The sequence below is a fragment of the Triplophysa rosa genome, linkage group LG13 (genome assembly GCF_024868665.1).
Source record: "Triplophysa rosa linkage group LG13, Trosa_1v2, whole genome shotgun sequence".
NCBI lineage: Eukaryota > Metazoa > Chordata > Actinopteri > Cypriniformes > Nemacheilidae > Triplophysa > Triplophysa rosa.
In genome coordinates, this window is record NC_079902.1 from 6,498,822 (window position 1) to 6,521,744 (window position 22,923).

General features: G+C 39.6%; 1 protein-coding gene across 4 annotated transcripts in view; it reads left to right on the top strand.

Annotated features, from left to right (window-relative positions):
• The window catches only part of htr4 (5-hydroxytryptamine receptor 4), a 138,963-nt gene that overhangs the window by 83,991 nt on the left and 32,049 nt on the right, over positions 1 to 22,923 (top strand). Inside the window, exon 7 of one of the 4 annotated variants that reach the window (XM_057349512.1) lies at positions 13,513 to 13,597. The exons of the other annotated variants lie outside the window; for them this stretch is intronic. Within the exon in view, the coding sequence (XP_057205495.1) occupies positions 13,513 to 13,576 (64 nt within the window). The 3' untranslated portion in view covers positions 13,577 to 13,597. The remainder of the gene's footprint in view (positions 1 to 13,512; positions 13,598 to 22,923) is intronic. 4 annotated transcript variants of the gene reach the window in all.

Sequence of the window (22,923 nt, forward strand, 5' to 3'; positions counted from 1 at the left end):
AGATGACGTGTAAATAACAGGATTCGGTGTCCACTAGTCCGCATCTAGTTTGATGGACTCAATGCAGCCGGAAAACAAGTGTCACTCGTAAAATAGACTAAAACCAAGTCAAATATCAGTTCACCATTTCAATAAGCTATTAGGGCTGTGACGGTGGCAGTTTTTTACCACCGCGGTGGTAATAGACAAATCGACCGCGATGGTGCGGTGGTTGAGAAATATATATTATTTATATAAATAATATTTATATTATTATATTTGCGTGTAGCAACCACATGACGAGTGGAAGAGAAATATAGACCTTATTTAAATACTTGAAATTGTTAAATAATTGAAATATGATATCTGAAATAAATGAGGATGAAACATCCGTCAATGTTTAACGCGCAAATCCATCAGTGAAACGGCACACTACAGCATATAAAACATTTAAATAAACATCAGTAAATAATGAAAACTTAAATGATATAAGAAAGCTAAATACTAAATAAAAAAGCTCTTGTTGCAGTAACTTCAGTCAGTGGCGTATTAACCCTTACAGTCCTTAACAATTCCATTTGAAACAAACTGTTTAAACCTACATTGGCTTTCCTATTCAGATTGCCATAAAAACTTTACTTTTTCCGACTCGTTGATGTGAAACTTACTTGTTGACATTGTCCAGATTAAAATGTGTACAGCTGCACTAAATGCGCGTTCAGAAGATGTGCACAGGAGCGCAAATGAAGAGATGTCTCTCCGCAACCGCGGCAAAACCTGCGCGCGCTCCGACACTAAGCAAGCGGGTCATAGCCAGTTTTGATTTTACGTATCTGTTCATTTCACAACAAGATCCATTGCAGAAGCCGCAGAATAACCTGGGTTTTGCCGTGAAGGCCTGCGCTCGAACGCACCAACGGACACGTATGCCAATAATTTCTGTTAATTTAAAATCTTTTAAATAAAACCACCCACAACTGAATCGTTATCGCAACTCTCATATTTATTACGCCTATATTTGTCAGAGTGACGTGCACTACCGCCGGTGGCAGTTCACCGTCATGGCACTTTACCACCGCGGTGGTGCGGTTGTTACGGCAACCGTCACAGCCCTATAAGCTATCAGTTATTTATCAGCATGAGAAACACGTGTGAGCGTGTGAACATACTAAAATGCGTGTGTCTCACGGTGAATGCATGACACTGTAACATGAATAGAGTTTAGCGGGCTGTGCGTCAGTAATAACGGTCCGTGGGGAAACGCAGTGCTCCGTGTGTACTGTAGTTAAATGGATTAAACGAGGCTTCGAGGCAGCAAAAATTGCCTCGATGATTTTTTGTATTCGAATAACTCGAGTTACTCGAGGAATCGTTTCAGCCCTATTATTTTGTCATTTGGACTTTGGTTGTTTTGACCCCACGTGGGAAGTTTTTTGTTTAAACCTTGTTTTGATTTGTTGTTTGCCCCATCGCGGGTTTATAGTTTATTAAACATCTTTTCCCTTCCTTTGCTGTCTGCGTCTGGGTTCTGTCTGTGTATCGTGACAGTAAATAGTGTGCCATCGATAACTGAATGTTTTTACATAATACTGCATTGATGGTAATAGAAACGATTGAGAAAGGTTTCTTGTTATGCCTCACATGCTGGCAAACTTTGTTCATGTCTTTATTAAACTGAATTGAATGAATGAAAAATGAATTAAATAATAGATACATGGAATTGCTTGCCTGGTAACTCTTTAATATTTCAATTACATACTTTGCTTTTGAATTGCTTGTCCTCTACAATAAGTGAAAAAAGAGCCTGTGCTTTTATAAATGAGCCTACGATAAAGATAATACTTTATTCTATGCTACATTTTTCTCTACGAAAGCAAACCAGCTCATCAGCATTATTGCTTATTTACATAAACCGTACACTACCAATGTTAAGACAACCACAAACCAAGATACTGTAGTCTGCCAGACCTCCACAGTATACAAACACACAAGATTAGAGATGTTGGCCTTTCACACACCTTGAACAATCTTCAGATGTCTCAAAGGCCACAGAAGTTGTTGTCTAAACAAGTCCCACTGAAAACAGATGCAGACTGGGCTTCACAAATGGCCGTGAAGGCTTTTTACTGTGTCTTACCACTCTGTTTTCCACAGCCATTGGAAATAAATCGTGGAACCGTTTCCAAATGGTGGGGCTGTCAGCATGTTAATATTCCTGATAAACATTGCAGTGAGATATGTTGGGATCCTGGGGCAGCTGCTTGGAAGAGGCACAGCTTTGCCGGAGACGCTGGAGGCACGAGTGGTGGGACAGGCAAATGAGTTTGGGGGATCCAGGCACAGATTAACACAGACGGCACAGATCTAAACACAGGCCTGCTGTCTTCCGTCTTAATTATTTTAGTCGTTCAGCCACGGCTCGACGTAAAGGAGTTAAACCCATCTGAGTATTGTGGGCTCCTCTGGGTTCTGTCTGAATGTCTTCTTGTATTAGTTGTTGGATTTAGTGCTACATGTATCGCAATGTTTCCAAGAAGTTATTGATTTATTCACTGATACACATCAGTAGTTTAATGTCAGTGGGTGAATGACATGAGGCTCATTGTTTTGTCCAGATCTCGAGATCGATTAGTTAAAGGGGTCATATGGCGCGAACACGTGTTTTTCTGTGTCTTTGGTGTGTTATAAGTTGCCCATGCATGTATTAAACACGTAAAATTGCAAAAATTAAAGTGTCGGAACAAAAGATTCATTCTATCTAAAAGTGAATGCTCACCAGACCAGCCTGAAACGCCTCGTGTAACCACACCCCCACAAATCTACATCAGTTCGTGGTATGATTTGACTAAGACCGCCCAAATGTATTACGCAAGTAAGGTGGGCGTACAATTGCTTTGGAACCTGATGTTCCAAATATGGTAAGAGGCGTTACATTTCCATCACATGCTTGCAGTATTCGACCAATCACTACGCACTGGTTAACTGGCCAATCATAGCACACATAGCTTTTCAGAGCGATGAGCTTTGTTACAAACATCCACGGTATGTGGAAAATACAGCGTTTTTTAACCGACTGATGTATAGCATCAAAGCCCAGCATCCCTGTCTCAAATTGCTCTTGTGCTTTGATGTCATCTGCGATTGCTCTGCGTAATGCCACATGAAGCCAAGCACAACTAATGTCTTACTGTATTTGATCTGATTTGTTGTGACTAATCCTTTTGTCTATATTACTTTGGATGCACATAGGGTAGACGTCACATGATTGACTTCAGAGTCTTTAGTTCTTGAGTGATTATAAGGATTAAAGGCCAAGATTTCAAATTCAAGTTTCATTATTTTGTCATTCCTCTGAGTATTTACATAAACACAGAAATGAAATGCTGTTCTTTGCCAGCATGTTACAGCGCATAAATTCTAGTCACAAGTCACAAAAATTAAATTAAATACAAAAGCATTTCAATCACACTATTTGGCATCCATAGTAAAACCAAATATTATGAACAGACTCGATTGTATAGCAGCCAAAAAAGTACATTAAATGTGTTTAGTGAAGTGCCTTAATAGAATAATGCCTTGGCTCGGTTTAGTTTGTAAATCCCATTCTAACAATTGCAGATATTTATCATAGACTGTCAAAAAGATGGATGACGCAACCTCATTCACTTCCATTGTAGAAAAAAGAAGCCAAAAATGCGTGCGGAATGTGCTGTTTCTCTTCACCGGTCTCACAGCACAGAAGATGCGGAGAGACGTGTCCCTGCGCTGGGTCATAGCCAGACCTCCTGCTCATGTGCCGGGGGTTTTGGTACCCAACCCTTAAAATGTCCCATTTCTTTACATCATAAATAATATTTTTGGCGGAGCAGTGCATGCCCGTCTGCTACATCACTGCCCATATAACCAAAATGGCACGATCCCCATTGCATAACACCTCTGCGAAGATTCGACTGTGAGAATGGTAGTTGAATCAGGCTCCTCCTATCGAATCTTCGACTATTCAGGGTCACCCCTAATTGATTGATTTTTCAACCTACACTGTGGCTCTGGATATCAAACATATCAACATGTCAACTTTAGGCTTAACCGACGGTGTGTGTTTGGGATGGGACTATATGTTTTGAACAATGGAAGATGGAGGGTAGGGCACAAGTAGTATTTGAGAATCATTTAGGGCTGTCAAACGATTAATTGTGATTAATCGCATCCAGAATAAATGTTTGTGTTTACGTAATATATGTCTGTGTGCTGTGCATATTCATACATGTGATGTCATGTGAAAAAATGAAATGTCATTGCGTTTAATATTAGAGTCTTTGGTTTAGTTCAAGACTGATAGATATTTATTAAATATGTTTGACATGAAACACCCATGGAGTAATAAATGTATAAGCAAACACAGTATCCTACCAACACATTTCTTGTGACGTTATTCTTTGTAGGTCGCTTTGGATTTGAATCACATCTGTATCAAGTTCAAACTAAACTTTCTGTCGCTGAGTTAGTCGTCTTTATTTTCATTACGTTCAACTTTAATTTTACTGATCAAGTACATGAAAGGAAGAAATTTTCAACTTGCTTCAGAAACTTAGTTTAGAAAATGCAGAGGCATGGGAATGTAGAAATGCCCTGGGACACCTAATGTAGCGTCAGCACTATACGGTGTTTGATCTATCATTTTCTTCATTTTTCTGAATGCATGACTCAAAAAAGGTGTCTCCTGGCTTTAAAGGAGCTTTGGAAGAGCAGAGAGCTCAATGTCATTTTTGCCAGTGAGAGAGAGAGAGGCTGTTTATGTTGAGTTGTGGTCTTTGGCTCTTACAGTGTGTCATAAATGATTTCTATTAAGATTGATATGTGAAATGTATGTACGGCAATGTCTGTCAGACAGCGTTGAAGTTTGGAGCTCTGGTCTTGCAATATCTAGTTAAAAATCCACTTGCAGAGAGATTGATGGTGTAAACGCATCATGCACTCATTACATCAGATGTTCATGAGAGATGAGGCTGTATTTGAAATGAAGCCTGGGGAGGCATGAAACCCAGACATAACACAGGAGTTTACATGCTTTACACAGTCTGTGGGGGTGCATTTGACACATTACCCATTCAAACATCCAACAGGGAGCAGTAAACCAGTCAGCAAATTTCTACAGTAACTTTTCACAGTCTTCTTCCTGAGGAATGAGTCTTATCTTTACCTTGACACCTCATCTAGATGACAAAACCGGAACTTGGTCATTATAAACCATAAGCTGTCTAAACTACAAGCATGCGGCACTATTGCTTATAATAGTTTTGCTAATTGATCTAGGGCTGTTCAACGATTAATCACGATTAATCACATCCAGAATAAAAGGTTGTGTTTACATAATATGTCTGTGCATATTCATTTTGTATTTATAAATACATACACATTCGCATATGTATTTAGGAAATATTTGCATGCATATATTATATTTATATACAATTTAAATGATATATAAACTAGGGCTGTCAAGCGATTAATTTTTGATCTAATTAATTGCATGATATGGCAATTAATTAATCTAATTAATCACAAATTATTTACACCTCAAGTTTGGCTGAGAAATTACCCCCAAAAGAAGTCATTATTATGTAAAGAGACATAGCTTCAGAAAGAAATATTTTGATTCAACATTTATTACACAGACTTTTGGACCATGAGGATAAGTAAATGATGAGTGATTTTTTTGGGATAACTATATACTACACTCTAAATAAGAAACTAAAACTTCTAGTAGGTGCCGGTAAATGTCGTTATTATTAGGTCATTCATTCGTTCGTTTGTGCAATTTGTTCAAACGACTGGATCATTCAGACATTCAGATTTGTTTAAAACCAAATTCAAAAAAGAAACATCACTATGTCCGTTAAATGTGTTAATAATTTTACAGTTTTATTCTACTCTAATTATATCTAATGAATGCGTTGACAGTCCTAATATTAACAATTATTAATTTTTATATTTGTATGTGTATGTGTTGCAAATACAAAATTATTATGCACAGGGCACAGATATATACAGGTGCATCTCAATAAATTAGAATAAAATAAAAGTTCATTTGTTTCAGTAATTCAGCTCAAATTGTGAAACTCGTGTATTAAATAAATTCATTGCACACAGACTGAAGTAGTTTAAGTCTTTGGTTCTTTTAATTGTGATGATTTTGGCTCACATTTAACAAAACCCCACCAATTCACTATCTCAACAAATTGGAATACTTCATAAGACCAATAAAAAAAATAGTGAATTGTTGGCCTTCTGTAAAGTGTGTTATTTTACTGTATATGTACTCAATACTTGGTAGGGGCTCCTTTTGCTTTAATTGCTGCCTCAATTCGGCGTGGCATGGAGGTGATCAGTCTGTGGCACTGCTGAGGTGGTATGGAAGCTCGGGTTTCTTTGACAGTAGCCTTCAGCTCATCTGCATTTTTTGGTCTCTTGTTTCTCATTTTCCTCTTGACAATACCATATAGATTCTCTATGGGGTTCAGATCTGGTGAGTTTGCTTGCCAGTCAAGCACACCAACATCATGGTCATTTAACCAACTTTTGGTGCTTTTGGCAGTGTGGACAGGTGCCAAATCCTGCTGGAAAATGAAATCAGCATCAGCGTTTCCCCAAGGTTTACGGCTTTGGGGGGGGGTGTGGTCTCCATATTTTTTTGCGGAGGAGGTCTGGACAATGCTTTTTTTAATAAATAATATTTAATCAATCAATCTAATGTTTTATCAGGCCAATTATTCTATATTCTGATAGCCACAGTAAGGCCTGGTAACTGATAAAATGTGTTGTAGGCTACGGTGCTGAAGCGAAGTCGTAGTAGTCTATTTGAATATTTAAAAAACTATTGACAACAAATGTAACAACTGAAATGAATTTATCATGAGAAGTACTTACAAAGTTACTAACAAGTAGCCTTTCCATGCCATTCATACTACTGATTCTAAATAATCGTTCTGATTAAAACATGATTCATTATGAAATGCTCTTAAGATGCTGATTTTTAATCCTTTTAATATCATTAATGATAAATGTAGATACAAGACGTTATGGTGTATAATCTGTCACAAACAGTAAACTGACTGACAGGTAAAAACATTTTTGTTTACTTAAGCATTACAGTAAAATTGTCCATTTATTTACCTGCTCTTGGTGTCTACAGGTCCATATGCGACGTGTCTTTGGCGGGAGAAGCGGCGCTCACGGAGCGGAAAGGGTTCAAATGAAGCGCGTTTGGCGCTAAATAAAGATATATCGGCAAAATAATCAACATAACTTTCCCTGAGTGCGCGTGATGTGTGCAGCTCAGTTATGTAGACGTGCTGCTCAATTTAGAGTACAGAAATAGTCAAATTTTTTTAATGGTTTATTATGTCTCGCGGTCTGGATGGAACGAAGGATAAGCTGGGTGAAAACCTGTCATCCGATGGTAACTGGACTGTTGCTTGTCAGGGGCAGGGCATGCGTCTTTTCTGTACTTAGACTCGGAGCAGGCGAGCGAATGTTGCCATTTTCACCACCCTGGGAGCATTTAAGCGTTTAAAAATGCCAATATTTTTATCTAAATTTCAGGTGGTTGACGCGACATATTTTCCCACACGCGCTCTCTGTCCGCTGGTGGGAGTGTGCTTACCTGTAGATGTGCACGCACGTGTCTCTGTGTGCAAGAGCATGGGGGCGAAACTCAGAAAGCAGAGGGGAACTGTAAAGGCACGGCCATGTAGAAACAGAAATGACATGCCTATGCCGCCATGTAAATAAGATAAATAAAATAATGCTATTTAGCTAGTTTAATACAAGAACAAGGTATAGACATGTTATATAGGAAAGGTAACCTTAAATTACTTCTTTTGTGATCTGGCGCTATATAAAAAATAAAATTAACTTGACCTTCAAGGGGGGTGGGGGGCAGGGCGCCCCCCTAAAGCAATGGTAGGGGAAACACTGAGCATCTTTAAAAAGCTGATCAGCAGAAGGAAACATAAAGTGCTCTAAAATTTCATGGTAAACGGGTGCAGTGACTTTGGTTTTCAAAAAACACAGTGGACCAACACCAGCAGATGACATTGCACCCCAAATCATCACAAACTGTGGAAACTTAACACTGGACTTCAAGCAACTTGGGCTATGAGCGTCTCCACCCTTCCTCCGGACTCTAGGACCTTGGTTTCCAAATGAAATACAAAACTTGCTCTCATCTGAAAAGAGGACTTTGGACCACTGGGCAACAGTCCATGTCTTCTTCTCCTTAGCCGAGGTAAGACGCCTCTGACGTTGTCTGTGGTTCAGGAGTGGCTTAACAAGAGGAATACAACAACTGTAGCCAAATTCCTTGACACGTCTGTGTGTGGTGGCTCTTGATGCCTTGACCCCAGCCCCAGTCCATTCCTTGTGAAGTTCACGCAAATTCTTGAATCGATTTTGCTTGACAAGCCTCTCAAGGCTGCGGTTCTCTCGGTTGGTTGTGCATCTTTTTCTTCCACACTTTTTGCTTCCACTCAACTTTCTGTTAACATGCTTGGATACAGCACTCTGTGAACAGCCAGCTTCTTTGGCAATGAATGTTTGTGCCTTACCCTCCTTGTGAAGGGTGTCAATGAATGTCTTCTGGACAATAGTCAGATCAGCAGTCTTCCCCATGATTGTGTAGCCTAGTGAACCAAACTGAGAGACCATTTTGAAGGCTCAGGAAACCTTTGCAGGTGTTTTGAGTTGATTAGCTGATTGGCATGTCACCATATTCTAATTTGTTGAAATAGTGAATTGGTGGGTTTTTGTTAAATGTGAGCCAAAATCATCACAATTAAAAGAACCAAAGACTTAAACTACTTCAGTCTGTGTGCATTGAATTTATTTAATACACGAGTTTCACAATTTGAGTTGAATTACTGAAATAAATGAACTTTTCCACGACATTCTAATTTATTGAGATGCACCTGTATTATGTAAACACAAACATTTATTCTGGATGTGATTAATCGCGATTAATCAGTAAAATAGTCAACATCAACTGTTTCAAAAGCCTATCTAGACAACATTTGACATCATAGGAGTGGTCTTGACAGTCTTTACTGGAAAAATCCTCACTAGACAGCTAGTGCTTTCATGCAATTCTTAATTTTTAAAGCTTGTGTCATGATGGGCTGAGAAGCTGTTCCCTGTGCAAACGTTAACAAACGGAATGGCCAAATAACACTCAGGTGGTATCGCTAAGACCAACATCAGGTTTGTGCATGAGCTGCGCATGAGCTGCGATGATATATGGGTTGAAACCGTATGAGTGTATGATGTATCCTGTCTTAAAAGACAGACCTGGATTTTATAGCACAGCACATCGCCATAGCGATGACAGCTGGCTTTTGTGCGTGCCATCAGCCGTTCTAAAGCAAACCCTGACACAGTTTAATTGAGCGTTCTATTGAACAAATGCCAGTTCGAATTCATGCCTCATATTTTAAAGTCATGATTTGTGTCTCCAACCCCCAAAAAGCCGCCCAGTAGTGTTTTTGACTTTTTTAACATTATTGAGGCATGTTTTTATGACAGGAAGACATTTTCATTGCTTTCGCCAGGGACTATGTAACAGATTATCAACGATGAGCACTATAAAATCTGCGTACAATAAAGGTTGCACGAGGCCACACAGTGTCGGCGGAGATCGGCTTATCTTCAGGCCGTCCTATTGGTTTTCATCTGACGTAGTATTTTCCCGCTTTTACCAGACTTGGCTTTGGATTTTGATGGTAAGCATATGTTGTCTGGCATGAGCGATCCCTCAACGCCGCTTCGCTCGGGACAGGATGTTTTCTTCAACAAACCTCAGACTGAAACAATACCACACATATGTCAGCTCTTACCAGCGTTCGGATACGGCCGCGTAGAACGCCTCGAGTGTTTTGTTCTCAGAAAATAAACTTCCTTGAAATGAAACAGAGACTGACAGAGGCAGATCAAACGAAATGCCCAGAGAGGAGGACAAAAGTAATATCTGTCATTTTTATATACTGTAGCTTTATTCTGATTGGTGATGTCAGAGGACCAATTAGATTGACTGTACACACACTTCATCAGACAGACACGGGCTTTTATAGTGGATGATGAAACTGAAGAGGTTTTACAATTGCAGTTCGGTTTGTGCTCTCACTTGAAATTATATGGGAATTATCTTAATGATAATTTCAAAAATATATATAATTTCAGAAAATATTTTTTAATAATGTCTGCTAAATGAAAGGACAACAGCAACGGTGACTAAAACTAAAAAGTTACCTAAAACTTTAACCCAACTCTTAAAGCCTTGCAAGCACTCATATTTCTAGAAAATTCTATATATTTGTCCACCTTTATCTGAAACCGGCATTGCTTTCTCTGGAGACGTGGTGATCTTAAAGTTTACTCATCCTGTGTGATTCCACCGAGATGGAGGAATTTACCCACAATGCACCTTCATAGAGCCAAACTCTGCCCTCTGTTTCAGCAGAGATTTTGGAATTGCAGTAGTATGTATCGATGGGGTTAGGTTTTTTTACGGGGGTCTGCAAGTCTACACACCAGCGCCTTGCTTTAAAGCACACATAAATAGATGATGTCCTTATCCAAAGCTTGGAGAGCAAATGTTGATCTGTAACCTTTATGGGAGATGGCACAGTGAGTCAGGCAATCATTCTTGGGTTTATTGCAAGCCTCTGTGTTTGAGTCATTTGTGTTATGAGTCTATTATGAAGCCAACAAATGAGGAACCATGGATACAGTGTATTTTAAGTGTCAACTACTTAAAACCAGGAAAAGAGCTCTGTTTACATGGTACATAAAAGCTGAGCCAATCCATCAACAAAGTCGCTTGCAAAATACACCATTCAAAGAGAGGCGTTTACATTGCATATAGTGGGATCTACTGTTCTAAGTTTGTTGAGTTTTTATTGAGGGATATAAAACCGTTCATATTTTTTGTGTACATTCTCATATCCAGTGTTAAACTGTTTCCTTAATGAGCTGTTTTTATGATCAGTTGAATTTGTGAAAATGTCATTGTTTGTCCCAATATTTTTGGTATCAACCAGAAATGTTTTGACTGTTGTCGACATAGCATTGGTAACATCCTGTAGAAGAAAGGGCTGTTCATAATATGGATGAAAATTTAACAAGATTTAGTTTTAGAAATTATACACATTTTTTATACTAATTTTATTATTTGTATTCTTTTAAGAGAATGGTACTGATGCTGGGTCATATGGAACTACAAATAAAAATTTGTTTTAAAAGGCCAACTCTCACTTAACAGAGTGACGGCTTCTCTCTCATGTCTTTAAAGAACTTGGTGTGTCCAACCTGATCTCACGGGAATTCGTAATTATTTTACGAGGTGGCTAATTCGTATAAATTTGTACAATGTGAATCGTACAAAAACGTACGATTATTAAAAAAAGCAATACTAAAGCTCCTCCCCTAACCTGTCACTGGCAAAAAAGCTAAATGGACTTAAATGTACAAAAGATTACGTTTTACAGCGAGATTGTGTTGCATTGTCTGTTTTTGCTTTGTGAAGCGTAAAGCAACAGCATGTCATCTACATCCATCTTTGTGACTGTAACTCAAGCTTAAAATTCACATAATGTTAATGTAATTATTACACATACAGTGAGGGAAATAATTAGTTGATCCCCTGCTGATTTTGTAAGTTTACCTGCTTACAAAGAAATGAAGGGTCTATAATTTTATGGTAGGTTTGTTTTAACTGATAGAGAGAGAATATAAAAAAATCAGGGGAAAAAATGTTATATAAAGGTTATAAATTGATTTGCATTTCAGTCAGTGAAATAAGTATTTGATCCCCTACCAACTAGCAAGAATTCTGGCTCCACAGATTGGTTATGTGCCTATATGGACCACAGATTAGTCCTGTCACTTTAAGAAAGTACTCCTAAATCAGCTTGTTATGTATATAAAAGATGCCTGCCAACAGAATCTGTATCTACACGGAAGAAGCTTGTTCATGATTTCAAGACAGTTGGGACCACAGTTAGCAAGCAAACCATTGGTCACACGCTATGCCACAATAGATTGAAATCCTGAAGCACCCGCAAGGTCCTCCTGCACAAGAAGGCCCGCCTGGCTCGTCTGAAGTTTGACAATGAACAATATAATCATCAAGATGATTCAGAAAAGGTTTGGAGAAAGTGATGTGAGACCAAAATTGACTCCTGTGTTTGGAGGGAGAGAAATGCTGACTATGACCCCAAGAACACCATCCCTACAGAGAAGCACAGTGTTGGAAACATGACGCTTTAGGGCTTTTTCTCTGCTACAGGTATACATGATGACTTCACCGCATTGAGGGGCAAAGGGACGGGCCAGTGTACCGTAAAAACTTCCTCCCCTTAACTAGATCACTGAAGATGGGTCGTGGCTGTGCCTTTAACATGACAAAGACCCAAAACATATTGCCAAGACAACCAAAGAGTGGCTTAAGGAGAAGCACATTAAATGTCCTAGCCAGTCTCTAGACCCTAGTCCTGTAGAACATCTGTGAAGGAGGCGAAAACTCCAATTTGCTGAGCGACAGCCAAGAACCCTTAAAGATTGACAGAGGAGTGGACTAAATGTATCCTGACACATGTGCAAACCATGTTTGAAATCAGAAATGTCTGACCTCTGTGCTTGCCAACAAGGATTTCTCCAGCAAGTACAAAGTTATTTTTTCTCGGGGATCAAATACTTATTTCACTGACTGAAATGCAAATCAATTTATAACCTTTATATAACATTTTTTCCCCTGATTTTTTTATATTTTGTCTGTCCCTTACATGGAATTCGCCATGTTGTTTCTACAGTAGCCCTAAACAGACAAACTTCTCTACAGAGCGCGTTTCGTAATACTTTATCTCCTTTGGCAAAGAAGCGAAAACGTGACGACATCTTAGTCCTGTGTCAGCTGTCGTAGTGCTTCTAAAGGGAGGGGTGGAGTGAGCCGTTATTTGCAATTCGAAACCTCACCACTAGATGCTGCTGAAATTCATACACTGGACCTTTAACAGTTTCTTTTTATTTCGTTCCGTTACAGTGAAACAGATTTTCTTAATAATGACATATTTCCTTTATAATATGTATTTATTTATTGTTTTAGGCTTATTATGTTCTTACAAAAAACAACACATAGGGTTAAACTTTTGAGTTAACCCAAGACATAGACTATAACATGCACAAAAGCTTACAAATTTGTCAAGGCCTTTAGTCTTTGTATATTATGTCTCTTGCAGCTATAAGTGTTTCAATTTTTCGAACCAGATACTCAAACCGTTTTCAGACAGTTAAACCCGCATTCATAGCTTATTTTAAAACTTTCCTTTTCGAGTTCTGCCTCTCACAGCATATCTGTTGATTGAATGTGCATTAAATCAATCAGGACTGAAATAACCTGCCTCTCCTCTTCTCTCCTTCTTCTCCTCCTCCTGGTTTTCTTCCTCTCTGTCCTCCACGTGTGCTGCCCTCTGTTCTCCTCTGCTCCAGCGGCTGCTCCTCTGCCTCCAAACTGTTCCTCTGGTTCTGCAACACTAGGCCTGTTCCTGTCTAATGCTGTGTGGGGAGATCTCAAGTGAGTTCTTTCACACTCGCTCGCTCACATGCACACACCTCTTCCTTTCCCATCACTGCGTGGAAATTTGGGTTCATATTTTTCGGGCGTGAATGGGTGTGTTGAAAAGGGTGTGGGCGATATTATATCGTTTGCGATATACCGGTATACGATAGGAATTAGTCTTCGCAATATAAACGATAAGTCCTAGTTGATGACGTATTTCCTTGTGAGACCCATTCACAGCTCATGTGCAGAGCGAAAACGGGCATAGCGGAGGGCGGACGTGAAGCTGAGAAAGTGTTTTTGAGTTTAATGTTTAGTTTCACTTTCGTTTTATTTAATTCGTTTGTTAAGTATTTGTTGATCGTCTTAATACATTAAAACACCACAACATTTAGTTTGGCTAAAAGTCTTTATTTAAACATTCATTAGATGTTATACGCGCATGCGCATTGCACAAATTGTTTAATATGATTTCTTGCCTGTTATATACAGGATGCATGAACGGAGCATCCCGTGCAGCGACACAGCGCGCACCGCACTGCTGCCTGTTTACATCCAGTACAAATGCGAGTTTGTATTACGTTATTTTAAATATGTTTATGAGCATATGACAGTGTAGATTATTTAATTAGATTTCTTTTATCCGCATTTTTCTGTTCTCTTTCTGTAGCGCGAGTCATAGACAGATACAGTGTATGTTGCTGTGAGAAGATAAGGTTCACACAGTTCAGGAGAGAGTGATTGACAGCGTGATGCGATCGTTTCCATCCAACAATAGACTATATAAGGGGCGTAGGCAGAATTTTTTTAGAGGTGGCCAGGTAAGACCCAGTGATTTTATTAGGGTGACCAAAAAATCCTTACAGACAGAAATTCTTTAACTTCTACTGTAATTTACTCCAATTCTTCATTGCACATAGGTTGCTGGTCAAAAACATACACAACGAACGTGAAGTAAAAAAAATATTTGCTTTCATGTGCTAACATTATTTTAAAATAATTTGCTGCTATCATTTGCAGTAAGTTAGATTTTTTTATAGAAAATAAACATTGCAGTACCCCAAGTTAAACTTTCGGGAAATGTAATTAATGAATGAAATCCAGTTAAACAAGACTGATTTTACTGACCTGATCCTTCTGCTCGCGATGAACTTCCATGGTACGCAGACTGTACACTTTCATGAAGCGGTTAGCAGCTGTTCAGCTATAGCGCTCAGACTGTTTGCGTCAGTGCGTCAGCGTATGACATCATATTAACGCGAGAGTACTGTTCTCGCGTTACTTTCAGTGAATACGCTAAATGATGAAGTGAAGTGAAAGAAGTGAAAGTGACCTATTAGTCAGATATGGTGACCCATACCCGAAATGTACAGTATGTACCCTCTGCATTTAACCCATCCAGAGAGTAGTGAACACACGCACAGCAAGTGGTGAACACACGTACACCCGGAGCAGTGGGCGGCTATCACTGCAGCGCCCGGGGAGCAAGTAGGGGTAAGGTGCCTTGCTCAAGGGCACCTCAGTCGTTACCCGCCAGCCCTGGGAATCAACCCGGCAACCTTCTGGTCACGAGGCCGACTCTCTAACCATTAGGCCAAGACTGCCCCAAATGATCTGCGCAGAACTCCGTAAACTTCGACACACATCTTAAAACTGCTTCGATTCAATTCAATTCAATTTTATTTATATAGCGCTTTTCACAATGTGCATTGTTCCAAAGCAGCTTTACAGGAGCAAATAAGAAAAAAACAGAAAGGTAAAACACAGCGCAGTGCATGGTGTTTATAGACCAAGCAAGATCATTATAATAAATAATATCTAATAAATAAATAAATAATACATAAATAAATGCAGTCTCCCGGTGAGCAAGCCAACACTGCACTGCTCTGCTGTGGCGAGGAACCCAAACTCCAATGATGAATAAATGGAGAAAAAAAAACCTTGGGAGAAACCAGGCTCAGCCGGGAGGGCCAGATCTCCTCTGACGTGTCATAGCTGCACTCAGTGACCCCGAGCAACGTCCACGAAGAACAGGGAGAGCCCACGAGCCGAAACCGCGCAGGTCCAATCCGGTCCCATTCCGCGATCAACAACAGACAACAGAGGAACAACCAGGGAAAAATAGTAATGGCATAATTAACTTTATTCCTCTGTTGTCTGACATCGACCACAAAACAAGACCAACCAGACCAGACCCACACAGTCCCAACAAATGAAACGCCCCGAACCACAACCAACAAGCCCCCTCACTCCCTACAACACCCACCCAGCAACCTCCAATCAAAGTCACTGAGTGCAGCTATAACTTCAAACTGCTGTCATGTGATGTAAGTTTAGCATTAAATACCAAGTATTGTAAATTTAGCATTAATGTGACAAGTAGTCCGTCTTTGCTCTCGGTTGGGGATGGAATTGTCTGAGCTGGGCCGGCCAGATGGTCGCCTTTTTCTTGGGTGGTGATGGAATTGCCTTGGATGGAGCTGGATGGTCAGTCAGTCCGCAGGCTCTCGCAGGAGGATGGCACGGGATTTTCCGATGTAGCTGGCGTAATCTCTAGTTGTGGATGGGCATATGACGTTCATCTGGGCCTGGCGGAATCTCTCCCTACCTCGGGATGGGCATCCCGAGGCGAGGGCAGAAACAGAAAGAGAATAATTAGCGTAGCTGCTGTTCATTAGCTATGTATTAGTGAATGCTTGGCTGAAAAGATGTGTCTTTAATCTAGATTTAAATTGGGAGAGTGTGTCTGACCCTCGAATAGTATCGGGGAGGCTATTCCAGAGTTTAGGTGCTACGTATGAGAAAGCTCTACCCCCTTTGGTGGATTTAGTTATTCTAGGTGTTATCAAAAGTCTGGAGTTTTGAGATCTTAGAGAGCGTGATGGGTTGTAGTGTGGTAGAAGCTCTGTTATGTAGGTAGGGGCTAAACCGTTTAAGGCTTTATAAGTAATTAAAAGAACTTTAAAGTCAATACGATACTTAATGGGTAACCAGTGAAGGGTTGATAACATTGGGGTTATGTGATCGTATTTTCTGGACCTGGTTAGAACTCTGGCAGCTGCATTCTGAACTAACTGTAGTTTGTTTATTGATGCTGCAGGACAACCACTAAGCAGTGCATTACAGTAGTCAAGTCTTGAGGTCACAAATGCATGAATAAGCTTCTCTGCATCAGCCACACATAAAATATTTCGCAATTTGGCAACATTTCTAAGGTGGAAGAAGGCTGTTTTTGTGACATTTGAGATGTGATTTTTAAATGACAGGTTGCTGTCTAATATAACGCCAAGGTCTTTAACTGTATTTGTTGGAGTAACAGTGCAGCCTTCAATTTGCAGGTCATAATCCGAAATATTCTGCTCACGTGTCTTTGGTCCGATAAGTAATATTTCTGTTTTATTAGAATTTAAAAGAAGGAAATTACAAGTCATCCAATGCTTTATATCGTCGATGCACTCTGCCAATTTGGATAGTTGGAAGGAATCATCTGGTCTTGATGAGATATATAGCTGAGTATCATCTGCATAACAGTGGAAGCTAATTCCATGTTTTCTAATAATGTTTCCAAGGGGCAGCATGTATATGGAGAATAGCAAGGGTCCTAAAACCGATCCCTGAGGTAATCCATAATTTACTTGCGTTAGATTTGATGATTCCCCATTTAAATGGACAAATTGATGTCTGTCTGATAAGTAAGATCTGAACCATTGTAGTGCCTGTCCCTGAATACCGGTATAATTGTGTAAGCGATCTAGAAGTATTTTATGGTCTACAGTATCGAACGCAGCACTAAGGTCGAGCAGGACTAGGAGTGAGATGTTACCTTTATCTGATGCTATAAGCAGGTCGTTTGTAATTTTAACGAGCGCAGTTTCAGTACTATGATGCGGTCTAAAGCCTGACTGGAATTTTTCGTGTATGTCATTATTTTGTAAGAAAGAGCACAACTGAGTGGACACTACTTTTTCTAGTATTTTAGACAGGTAAGGGAGATTTGAAATCGGTCTATAGTTTCCTAGTTCATTGGGGTCTAAGTTTGGTTTCTTGATAAGAGGCTTAATGACGGCCAGTTTAAAGGCTCCTGGGACATGGCCTAGATTAATTGACGAGTTGATAATGTTATAAATGGGCTCAATTGCAACGGGTAATAACTCTTTTAATAATTTAGTTGGTATGGGGTCTAATAAGCAAGTTGTAGGTTTAGATGTTGCAATAAGTTTAATTAAATCTTCCTGTTTTATAGGTGAAAAACACTGTAGCCTTTCTTTTGGGGCGATGGTTGGTACTAATTTATAGGACAGACTTGGAGGTTGAGTTTTTACTATTTTGTCTCGTATGTTTTCGATTTTCTCTGTAAAAAAATTCATGAAATCATTGCTACCAAGGTGCGGCGGAATACCCAGGTCAGGTGAAGTCTGTTTATTTGTTAGTTTAGCAACTGTACTAAATAAAAACCTTGGATTGTTTTTGTTAGTTTCTATGAGGTTACGGAGGTGCTCAGCCTTTGCTGCTTTTAGTGCCTTTTTATAACAGTTTGCACTCTCTTTCCACGCAATTTTAAAGACCTCTAATTGGGTTTGTTTCCATTTGCGCTCCAGTTTACGTGTTTCTCTTTTAAGGGCGCGAGTGGTGCTATTGTACCATGGTGCTGCGTTTTTCTCATTAATCTTTTTTGACTTCATAGGTGCGACAGCTTCTAATGTATTAGAGAAAATAGTGCCCAATTTGCTGGTCATGTCATCGAGCGATTCTGTATTTATTGGTATGGTTATTAAAGGAGTCAGATCTGGCAAGCTCTTTGCGAAACTATCTTTAGTAGTCGAGGTAATTGTTCTACCCTGTCGATAACGAGTTAAACGGCTGATTTCTGCAGTGCGCAGTGTACATGTTATAAGATAGTGATCAGTGACATCGTCGCTTTGAGGTATAATATCTATATTGGTTAGATCGGCTCCGTGAGATATAATCAAGTCTAGTGTATGATTAAATCGATGAGTGGGTCCATTGATGTGTTGTGTTACTCCAAAAGAGTGTAATAGCTCTGTAAACGTCACTGCTAATGCATCGTTAGCACTATCTACGTGGATATTAAAGTCTCCGACAATTAGTACTTTATCAACGTTAACCAATAGGTCCGATAGGAAGTCCGCAACTCTTTCAGAAAATCAGTGTAGGGACCAGGGGGTCTATACACAGTAGCCAACGTACAAGAAAGCAATGATTTTTTACTATCAATTGGAACAATTATGTTCAACGCAAGCACTTCAAATGATTTAAATTTATGCTCCGTTCTCTGAGTTACAGTAAGAAAGTCTCTAAAGATTGTTGCGACACCACCACCTCGACCAACCAGACGTGGCTCATGCATATAACAGTAGCTTGGTGGGGAACACTCATTTAGACCGTAATAATCATTTGGTTTAAGCCAGGTTTCGGTAAGGCAAAGTATATCAAAACTGTTGTCTGTGATCATTTCATTTACAATAACTGCTTTTGAATTTAGTGATCTAATATTAAGTAGGCCAAACTTTATGAGTTTGTTTTGGTCGTTTATTACATTGTCCTCAGGTTTAATCACGATTCGATTTTTTCTCTGAGATTTGGCTATTTTGTTATTTTGTAGTATTATTCGGGGGACAGACACAGTCTCTATGCATTTGGAAGCAGTAACATGTATAACAGATGAGTGGGAGGAACACAGACTATGGTTAAAGTTTTGACTTACCGCTGGGAGACGTAGTAACAGACAGAAGATCTGCTCCGATGCTGCTGGGGTGCAGGCCGTCAGGGCGGAAGAGCCTAGGTCGCTCCCATAATAGATCAAAATGATCACAAAGAGCAGCTTCTGTTCAATACACCATGACATCAACCATTTATTTAGAGCAAATAGTCTACTGAACTTTTCATTCCCTCGTCGGTAGGTAGGGCCCTGATACGCTGATCCTCGCCGTGGGCGAAGCGTTGCGTACCGTCTCGATCAGACTCCTGAAGTCCCTCTTCAGGATCTCCGACTGCCTCATCCTGACGTCATTCACCCCCGCGTGCAGCACGACAGCTCCGACGTTAGCATTGTCCTTCAGGATCGCAGGTACTTGCGCAGAGACATCAAGAACACGGGTGCCAGGAAAACAATGAGTGCGCACCTTACCTTTAGTGGAGGAAGCGCGTACGTTCCGGACGATTGAGTCTCCGATGACCACAGCGTTGCATTCCGTCTCGCAGAGGGCGGCAAAGCGGTTCCTGGTCGGGATCTCGAAGACCGGTGGCGGCGGTTGGGTCATCGCTCCAGTCCTGGCTTGCGCCTTTCGCCTTGGGTGTGCCGGTGCAGGAGTGAAGTTCATTTGGGCTGACCGTGTTCTCGAAGCCTGGGCTCTGTGCAGAAAAACACGCGGAGTAGAAGTGGAAGGAGTATTAAAATCGCGATGAAAACTTACCGCGGATTTGCGAGCGTCAGCTCTGGATGTTTCCAGCACCGTTTTACGTTCTCGCAGCCGTGTCTGCTTCTCTAGTAGGTCCTGGATCTGCTTCTCCACAGCCTCCAGTTCCGACTGAAGTGCGAACGTTTCCTCATCTGCACTCAGAGGTACAAACACATCTGAAACATTAGCCATTAGTGATGTAATAATGAGAACAGTGTGTTAAGCAGTAAGCAGGCAGGCTGGGAATGCTAACAGCCTGAGGCTAATAGCGAATGATCCGATAAAAATAAATTATCGGTGCGTTTAAGGACGATTTTTGGTATGGGATTCACACAACAGAGGTGGCCAGAAAGGTGGCCATCCATCTTTCAGGGGTAGCCGTGGCTACCCATGGCCACCATGTAGCTATGCCCCTGGGGTATATACACACTGTTAGCCCTTACCAGCCATTTCTACAGTAATGTATTGGCAACACTGTTGCCAGCTAGTTACTGTAGGTCACACATCTACACAAACTCTTATTGAGGATGAAAGGTTGAATTTTTGTAAGTCACCATTAGTGTGATCTGTGCTTCATTTAGTTGGGCTGTTGACTCCGTTTTTAAAGTGTATTCTTCCTGAATGTGCTTTCAACATGTTTATTTTGAGAAGGATGCTATGCTCAAAAGTGACCAGATGGTGGGAAATTATCATGAAGTTGTAATGTGCAGTCCAGAAACACAAGAGAGAAAATGGATCTAAATGCAGCTAATGAATGTTTTATAAATCCAAAACATGTAACAGAAACATGAATTTGGCAAGACGAGGCAAAAAAAATAAACAAGACGAAAATAAACTACACGATTAATACATACAACAACCAACCAAGACTATGGCAAACACAGGGGTATAAATACACAAATTAATGAGGGCTAACAAGACACACCTGGGAGACAATGAACAAAAAGAGTAACACATAATTACCACATAACACAGGAAACAGGAACTAAGGAATACAAACTAAAAGTCCACAACAACCAGGGGAAACAAGAGACAGATACGTGACAGAAGTGATGTAAATCATTCAAATGAAAATGAGTCAAAAACCATAGAATTTTATTTTCCAAAAGTTCTGTCACAAAACACACACCAAAGATTAAACTATTTGTTCAGACAGACACACAGAGACATCAACAATCCACATGAATCTAAACAATGGTGACAATCAACTGCACCGCTTCATGCAGCAATGCATGCTTTTTCTTACCATTGATGAGGTTTGTATGTCAAGTGTCTAAGTGTGTCTCAGTAACAAAAAAAACGACAGAGAAGTTTTCATTTTAACAAATGTAATCATTTTACCAAGCATATTTAAAAAAAAATAGATGTTACATTGCTATACAACAACAATCAACTTCTTCCAGGTGAAACTTCAATCACCAAGCAACCATAAAAATGCATTTCCTATAAAGTACCTTTCAGTATCAATGCTTCATTGTACATTACAAAACACCAATGCAGTTCCTTGAAAAGAAAGTCAAGAGTCCAACTAAAGCAAACACTGGTCACCATAATGGTGACTTTAAACATAATGAAACCATGATGAACTAGGACTAAACCTCTGTTAATTCTCAATAAGATCTTTGACAGATGACAGAAATAAAGTGAAAGTGGTGTCTGTAATAAGTGAAGATGTTAATGATGTTTGTGTTTAATTCTCCTCTGTTGAGATCTTGACAGATTTATTGTGTTCATCTGTTATTTACATATGATCACTGTCAAACGATTAATCGTGATTAATCGCATCCAGAATACAAGTTTGTGTTTACGTAATTTATGTCGGTATACTGTGCTAATTAATTTAGTATTTATGAACACATACACATACAGTAAATGCATTTATTTTAGAAAAATATAACAATAAATAAACGTTTATTTAGAATTTAAATTATTGGTAAATATAAACTAATACATTTAAATATTTCCTAAACATATAGACAAGTATGTGTATGTTTTGTGTTTATAAATACAAAATTAATATGCACTGTACACAGATATATATTATGTAAACACAAACTTTTATTCTGGATGTGATTAATCGCGATTAATCGTTTGACAGCCCTGCTTTTTAATGATGTATTTTCAAACAGTCATTGCAGTAGTTTACTGTAAAACACCTACAGTAACTAGCTGGCAACAGTGTTGCCAATATATTACTGTAGAAATGGCTGGTAAGGGCTAACAGTGCAGTTTAAGAATGACATGATGTGTATATGGAGTTTAAGTTAATTTAATTCTTTATTTACTACAACCTTTTGAAGTCGAATGTCAACATTATATTTTATATTAACAAAAATACTGTAGGTATATTTTAGGAGCCTGTTTGATTTGGGGTACGTTTTACTTTTTGATTAACGTTTGTGTTTCTGAGACTCTAGACTACATGCAGCTACTATCACTTGTAGCAAAAAACAGCGGTGGGTGGTGTTATAGTTATATCGTCATTTGTACCGTTATCGCAACAAATACCAGAAAACATTGTGTTGGAGTTTTAGGGCCATATCACCCATCCCTTGTGTGTGCTTTGCTTGTGTGTTTGTAAATGCTGATATATTCTGTTGACTTGTCATGCTTCAGGGAGCCTCGAAAATATTGACAGTTCATTCAGTTTACTGCTGGCACTGTGAATGTAAATTCGTTCATTCAGTATTTTTATTTTATGTACTGAAGGTCATAGTGTCACGGTCCCACCGTCTTGTTTATGAAATTCTAGTCGTGTGGTGGGATCGGGGCAGAGTCCTTAGGTTATGTGTGGAGAGAAACATATTGTTGTCCGTTTGACAATAATATACGTTCTCTCCAGTGTCTTGTCATTGGCCCCATTCCTCTCGTTTCCTCGTTATCTTTCCCTAAGTGTTTGATTACCCACACCTGCCCCGTGTC